The following is an 8074-nucleotide window of genomic DNA, read 5'->3' as shown; positions in this document are numbered from 1 at the left end:
ACCTGTTCATCCCTCAAATTGGGTTTGGTTGCATGGGAAAGCTAAACTTTGCCAAACAGAGTAATATATGCTTTGCATGTGGCCATTATACATGATAATAATAATGATGTGTGCAATTTTTTTCTACAATTGTTTAAGTTATTTTTATTTAATATGTGAATATATATATATATATAGTATTATAGATATGCTTAAATGTCTTTACAAAATTTTCTGTATTTTTTCATATTTTTATGTTTTTATCTTTTACTTTTATTTTTATTATTTAATTCTGACATCAAGGCTTACACATTCCAAATAGGAAAACAATTTCGTTTTTAGGTTGTGATGTCTTCAATTTTGTATTTTATCTTCATCATTAATAAAAACAATTCTTATTATATTTGATATGATTAATATGAAATGTTTTAATTTTTTGTAATTTTTTGCAAATTTTTTGTAAACTTTGTAGTAGTTATTTAATTATGAAATCATGGGTTTAACATTTTGACCCAAATGGTTGAATTGCTTACTAGCACTTAGATAAAAAAATGGTTTCATTTTCAAGCCAATTTTTAAAAACTTGGGTTTTATATACCTTATTTTTAAAGAAAAGAGTTTTGTATTGTTAAAGGTATTGGATACAGATCAAATTTATTCATGTAGCCAAGCCCAAACAAATGGAACAAGGCTTAGATGATAATGATGATGATGGAATATGTCAAATTTATTAGTGAAAAAAAAAATCTTAAATATAGGATTTGATAAGAATGAGTAAGAGTTGATATTTTAAATAAAGACTTTGTGAGGGAATTAAATGAGGTGAAAAATAGCTCAAATTACATTTTCTACCATTACAATTAGGGATGAACCAAATTCAAAAATATGATTACTTTTAGGCCCCGTTCGTTTTTCGATAAGTTACTTACCCGGGTAAATGTAGTTATTTGGGTAAGTTTTTCATGGGAAACACTTACATGGATAAGTGCATTTACTCATGTTCTTTTATTTCTCATGTAAATAAGACAATGACCATTTTATCCATAAAAATCTATTATTAAAAAGGGTATTTTTGTCTCATTCAAGTACTGGCAACTTTCCCCCTAGGTGGAAAAGTTATTTCACCACCTAGGAGATGGGTATCACTTGATACCCAAGAAAATAAACTTTCCCAATTCCCCACAGAAATCTGAAAAAAGAACATGGGATTCTTGGTCAATGGGAACCAAAACCCCATTATCCAATTTCCCCCCTCTCAAAATCCGAAAAAAGAACGCCCCTTTAATAGCAATGTAGATATATAGATGACATTTGGCAAGTCTTTTTAGTAAGATCTTCCAATATCCAAAATGGAAAAATATGTAATGGGCTTCTGGGGTCTTGTCTTGAAAGATCTAGACCGTTTAGTAACTATCCTGATTTACAAAGCTGTTGAATGAAAGATTTTATGTGCAGGAAACAGGAAACTACACTTGAAGCTCTCGGGTTTTTTGCCATTTTTGGCTTTTGTGAGTTTTTTAGGACATAGATCTTTTTAGCTTTCTTTCTTTTATTGTGAAAAAACTAAATTTTGGTCTTCCAATATTTGAAAAACCCACATGAAAAGACTGGCCAAACACCCCAATAAAGTTTTGCAAGAATAGATCTTGATTAGAAGGCTTCTCTTCTTGGCGAAAGAAAGCTTAATAATTGTATTGGATTGAATGTTAAATTGCATTGTTGTCAAACTTGGATCAGACCGTAGAGTTAGGCCATTCAAACCACGAACCATCTGCTAAACCAGTTTGCAATTAATGACAGACCCAGCACAGAGAGATACTGTCAAGGCCTCCGCATCTACTACATATCTCAATGACAATTCTCATTCGGGTTCTTCTCATAAACATTGGGACGAATCATGAAGTAAGTCACAAACTAGAATTCAAAGCACAACTCGATCAACACATTCTAACTTTCGGGTTCTTATATAATTTTCAAAAATATATATGTACAATACAAATACAAGATTTATATTCTTCTCAAAGTGAACAATAAATTCAAAATAAAAATTTAGAATCATTGCTTATTTGTTTGTAGTGCTAATTTTATTTGCATTAGTGTAAATGTATAGGAGTGTAAATGGGTTAATTCTGATTTACTTTTGTTACTGATTTTAAGAATTCCAATTAGCTGGACGCTTTAGCTGTGAAACCAATGATGAGGTTTCATACCAATATTAAATTCATAGCCCACTGTAAAAGATACAGACCCCATATATTTAATACTGGCATTAGGTTCCACAGCCCGCTGAACAGCCAAAGGTTCAGGTAAACCTTCCTCTGATTTTTTAACTCTGTCTTGTCTGTCTGTGAGAAATAAAATAGCAAGTGAAATGTGGTCCTAATTAACTTTATACGGGTTAATATTCTGGTTTACTTTTAGAAGAAATAAAATGGCAGAGTCCCCACTTTATATTGGGAGAGAATCAAGGTAGGAGGGGAGCAAATGGGACAAATATAATGGCCTAAAATTTATACCGAGTTCAGAGATTTACACTTAAAACAAACAAGACCCTAAGATCATGTACGTTTAGTGAGATCAAATCCGGATCAGATAGAGATATCCATGCCATGCCAAACCAGACTGCAGCTCTTTAATCTAACAGGAGTCGAGATGATCTGCTGCAAATTGTCGTATTGTACCCTCCCTAAACGAAAACGAAGCAATCAGCGTGACTGAAGTTGAGAACGTAGCACTGTAAAACTTATTAGTCGGTTTTTTCAAACATTTAATAGAACACCTGTCGTACAAGGATTGCTTGGTGTAACAAACGTAGGAAAAAAAGTGCAGAAGATCTGGCCATCTGGAGCCATTACCCAAATTACAGATCACAAGAAAAAAGACTCATCAAGTGAGTATGATTAAAGTGCACAGGATGGTGGGGTCACATGTAAAAGTACTGCAGTGGACCCCATACGTTGGCGGTACGTAGCCTCCTCTAGCTTTTCTATAATCTATATAAAGCCAAGGGGGTGAGAGAAGGAAAACCTGGAGCTTAATTATGAATTGAAAAGCTAATAAGAGTAGTGGTGAGAGAGTTTTGGAATTTAGAAATTGAGATCGATGGTGAAGAGTGGTGAGAGTGAGAATAAGCGTGGTGGGATGAAGCTTAGGTTTATGGTGAAAAAGCTGCAGCCGAAGGGCTTCTGGCTATCTAAGAGGCTTCGCAATTACAATGCAGATGATGATGATGAGGAGAAGGAGGAGAAAGAATCGGCGGGGTTCAATGCGGAGGTGCCAGCTGACGTGAAAGAGGGACATTTTGCGGTATTCGCAGTCAAGGACGGGGAGCGGAGGAGGTTCATTGTTGAATTGAGCTACCTGACAAACCCTGAGTTCCTGAGCTTGTTGAATAAGGCGGAAGAGGAATTCGGGCTGAAGCAAGAGGGTGCTCTTGTGCTGCCTTGTCCACCCCACCATCTCCAAACTATTCTGGAAGGGAGAACGGAGCTGGGTTTTCATGCAGCTGGTTGTGGATATGATGTTTTTGCCACTCGCTAACTGCGCTGGCGCTGCTCGTGAGACTATAAATTTAGACCACCCCACCCCTCATGGAGATAGAGGATCGTCTAACTAATTAATTATATTAAGCGATCTATACAATCTATATATTACAACATTGATTTAATTTAAGCATTTCCCTAATTAATATTGTAGCTTGTGGCTTGGCTTCTCCATGTTGCCTTCCATCTCTTCATGAGTCATCTCCATGCTTCTTTAGTTTACTATCTAGCTATTTGGATTAGCCAATGTAATGTAAATCAAGGATAATGTTAATTATTATTAACTTAATTTGGTACTCTGTCATTGTTTATTTTAATTACCACTTTTTGTGCAGCTCAGTATCTTCTCTACATCCTCTCTCACCCCTTTGAAATTTTGATTTTTTTCCATGTCCATCGGTCGCCATGCATATATGTGTCTCTTTGAGCACCACCCATTCTTCTTCTTCTTCTTCCAAAGAATCTCGATCCCTCTATGCAGTGTGGAAGGAGACGATGTGCGCAGGCTTATTGTCTTGGTCAACCAGCTTAACATGAATGGAGTTTCTTCCCATTGTGGAAGGATACGATGGTGAGGGGACCGAGTTGCACTGTGTCATGTGCTTGTGTAGGTTAAAGGACATCTACCCAGTGTGTAGTGTGCAGGTTTGATTTGTTTGAATATCGCCATATGTTCCGTAAGGACTTTTCTTGGTTGGTTCCATGGGTGATGGGGTTACACACTCAGATTTTATTTTATTTTATGTGTTTATTTATTTATTTATTTATTTATTATTATTATTATTTTGTTTTTACCAATACACAGCCTGATCTAACCCGTCCTTAAACGGCCACACCCATAACCCCAACTCCGGTGAAGGCTGGATTCAAAGTCTCTGCTACCTACAACCACCCAAAGACCTCATTACCAATTAAGCCAATTGGCACCTTCTGTTTGGATAGCTGGGTTTGGTCCCCTCAACCGAAAACTGCCTCCTTGTATACTATATATATATATATATATATATATATATATATATATATATATATATATATATATATATATATATATTTTTTTTTTTTTTTTTTTTGTTTATTTATTTATTTTTGAGAGAGAGTAAGAGAGCTTTGAATTTCATATGCGAAATATATGTTTTATGTAATTCGAATGGTTGCCAAATCTGAGAGTTTGGTTTCAAAATTATTGCCATGAGATTCATTAATGAACATGCCCCACGTTCATTTTCATTCTTCAAAGAATCTCTATGTCGACATAAAAATGAGGATTGGCATAAGGTGATCGTCCGGTAGAGCTTCTTTCAAGAATAAAAATGAGCAACATGGGGAATGATTATATGATGTTTTATTGCATTTTGTGACTTTTTTAGTGTATTATCTTTAATGTATATGCTATTATCAATTTGGTGAAATTGTTAGATAATTAATTTTATTTCTAATTTTAAAAGTTTGAAATTCTATTTTTATTTAAAAGTTTCAAGCTCCATTCTTTATTTGCACAACAGCCAATTCGATTCAAATTTTAGTTTTAAACAAGTGCTAATTGCTTCCTTTAAATTTTCTTTTGTATTCTCTATATATATAACCAAATGCAAAAACTTTTCTAGTCTCGTCTTTTTTTCTTCCTTTTTCATATATGTGTTATTGATGTAGGGCCCACATGATTAATTTGTGTTTTGTTGTGTGGGTCATGCATGTTTCCACTATTTGCTAATGAGTATTGTATTTGTATCTATATTATTATTTTCATAGATGAAAAAAAGAATGAAATTTACAACCAAATGAATTCAAATTTTAGTCTCATCATTTCCACGAAAAGAACTCATTTCATTGTAGAAAAGGCATTTGATTCATAGCAATATTTTCTGTTCTGCCCATTTTTATCCATTCTTGTCCATTATAGAATTTTTATATTGAAAAGAAAGAGCAAAAATGAGAGTGGAACCAAACATGGACCTACCCTCCACCACAGAACCATGTTCTCTCCGTAACCAGCTTTCCACACTCTTGAATATCTAATGTGAATACGTACAAAGATGGAGCTCTAACATATAAGAAATTTGACTAGTATTCTATGTGTATATAAATCATGTTGTTCTATTACCTACATGACTAGTACCTGTCAAAAAAAGAGTACTCTATCATGTGTTGAAGGGGTTAGAAGATAAATAATAAAAAATGATTTAAGCATCCATAGTTTAACAATGAATATGGCTAGGTCGAGCTGCCAATGGGTCGATTCTACCTAGCCGATTGAACTAAATTGAACCAATTATATAGATCATGTTGTTCTATTACCTATATAGATCATTTTGTCCCAATTAATAATTGGGGTGGTTCTGGTTCTTGCTTGTTTCAAAGCAACTTAGACCCAAACCAATTATTTTATTAATAATATGGAAAGGCTTTTTAAGACTTCTAGTAAATTTTATTATATTTTATGATTAAAAGGGTAAGTTTGATAGACAATATAAGATAATTTTGGTTAAAAACAATATAAATAATCTACTATTTTACTGTTATTTTATTAAGGCTATATTATCAAAAACTTTGTTTAAAATTATTATTTATATACGAAATTATATATGTCAGTATAATCGAATCTATCAGGTCAGACCTGATTCTACCAGCTGGGTGGGTAGCTTGGGTAGAGAAATTGGGAATCTAAAGTAGAGAAAGTATGAGTTATCACAAAATGTCAATAGTATAAATTAGGCCATTAAGGTAGTTACATGTGTAGGTTATATATATATATATATATAATAGCTCATAACTGGATTATTAGCTTTATACAATTAATAAAATATATACACCTAATGATATTATATATGTAAATATGTATATAGTGTTATACATGTATCATTCATAGGTTCGATTAATCGTTGGTTTTTTTTATAGTACCAATTTTGAATAAAAAAAACAAATTGAAACTGAATCAATTGGATCGATTAAATTTTTTTTAATTCAATTTATTTGATTTAATTTGGTTTTTCAATTTTTCATGAGAACCCCCCAACATAATGGTAAGATAACATTCTAGCTACCTCAACTATACATTCCAGCTAGCCCATATAGTTGGGACAAGGGTAGGATGATAATGATGATGATGTATTAGTTAATGTGTCTTAAAAAGTGTAAAAAGCATGTTGTTCCTTTGGCATATATGGACACCAAGAAAAATGACTGGTCGGGTGAATACATTTAAGAGGTCCCTTCAATGGATGGTGCAGCACATGTATGTAATGGCCCCACGTGTATCCCTTGTCCCTCCCTCTACCCATTCTTATATAACATAACATATATCTCCTCTTAAATTGTTTAGGAGAATCATCCTAACTTAGTAGTTCTCTCTCTCTATATATATAGATTCAATCCAATTAAAGTGGATTTGGGCATTCATTAAGCTAATTGGATCGAATTTTGATTAAAACTTTTATTGATTTAGATTATCGGATTGGATTGGACATCCACCACGAATCCAATAAACATATGATAGAAGCTAGGAAATGACAATGGCTGGAGAGGAAAAATTTTATCCAAATCATCTTATTATTCTAAACTACGAAGTACCAGCAGCGACATAAGATGTTGGTTACCGGTGAAGGTCGCATACAATAGGCTACGATGTATATAGAACACTGGTGTATTCACTAGGGGTGTATATGAGTCGAGCCTATTTGCATATTATTCAGCTCAAAGTAGTCAAGTTTGATTCGAGTCAAGTATTTGGTCGAGCTGAATTCAAGCTTTACAATCGAGTGGCTCGCGAGCCTAATCGAATTCATAATCAAATACTAGTTTTTTAATATATATTTGTATTTATAATATAAATAAACATTAATTTTTACAATCTTATATATAATATAAATAAATAAATAAATTATTAATTCAATCTCATAATATATTTTTATCTATAATATTTATAATTTTTAATGTATTTTTATTTTCTATATTTTTAATATGCTTAATGTTAATACATTCATAATTTTCAATACTAATTTATTTATAATCAGCTCGAGTAAACTGTGAGTATCAACTAGAGTCAAGTTCAAGCCAAAAACATGAAACTTGATTGAGCTCGAGTCTGAGTTTCAAAATGTTTTTGAGTCAAGTTCAAGCTCGAACAGCATGATAAGCTTGACTCAACTCGATTACACCCCTGGTGTTCACTCTCTTGATTGGTTATATAGCCCATTGCACTAACTGAGATTAGCACGCTTAATACAATAGCTATAATATATATAACCAGCTGTAGAATCAATGAAAATGCCCCAAGCCGGCTGGTCATAAATATATGAGGCCCACAACCATTCAATTTCTTATTGGGGGACCCAATGTGTTTTATTACTGGCATAGGGTATTATCATTGGTTCCACCCGGCCCCCTAAATAACCAATGCATTCAGCTAATCTGATCTCCCATTGTACACCACAGATCGATCTTTGTGTAGCTCATCCCATTCCCTTCCGAAGACAATATATATGTTTCAGAAATTGTATTCATAAAATACTTGTAACAGATTGGATTGGATTAAATTCTTAATTTTAGATTCGGAT

The 8074-nt window shown here is 33.2% G+C and overlaps 1 protein-coding gene across 1 annotated transcript; it reads left to right on the top strand.

Moving 5' to 3' along the window:
* The first annotated feature begins 3081 nt into the window (after window positions 1-3081).
* On the top strand, window positions 3082-3519 carry LOC148869045 (uncharacterized). Its single transcript, XM_088969894.1, has one exon. The coding sequence runs from the start codon at window positions 3082-3084 to the stop codon at window positions 3517-3519; it is 438 nt and encodes a 145-aa protein (XP_088826020.1).
* Window positions 3520-8074: the final 4555 nt, after the last annotated feature.

The sequence above is a fragment of the Nelumbo lutea genome, chromosome 2 (genome assembly GCF_056320005.1).
Source record: "Nelumbo lutea isolate HS-2025 chromosome 2, American lotus-T2T, whole genome shotgun sequence".
NCBI classification, from domain to species: domain Eukaryota; kingdom Viridiplantae; phylum Streptophyta; class Magnoliopsida; order Proteales; family Nelumbonaceae; genus Nelumbo; species Nelumbo lutea.
The sequence above is the reverse complement of the archived record's forward strand: the minus strand, read 5'-3'. Positions and strand labels throughout refer to the sequence as shown.

What these genes read in the sequence shown, in the direction of transcription:
- LOC148869045 (XM_088969894.1), top strand. Translation starts at nt 3,082, where the DNA reads ATGGTGAAGAGTGGTGAGAGTGAGAATAAGCGTGGTGGGATGAAGCTT.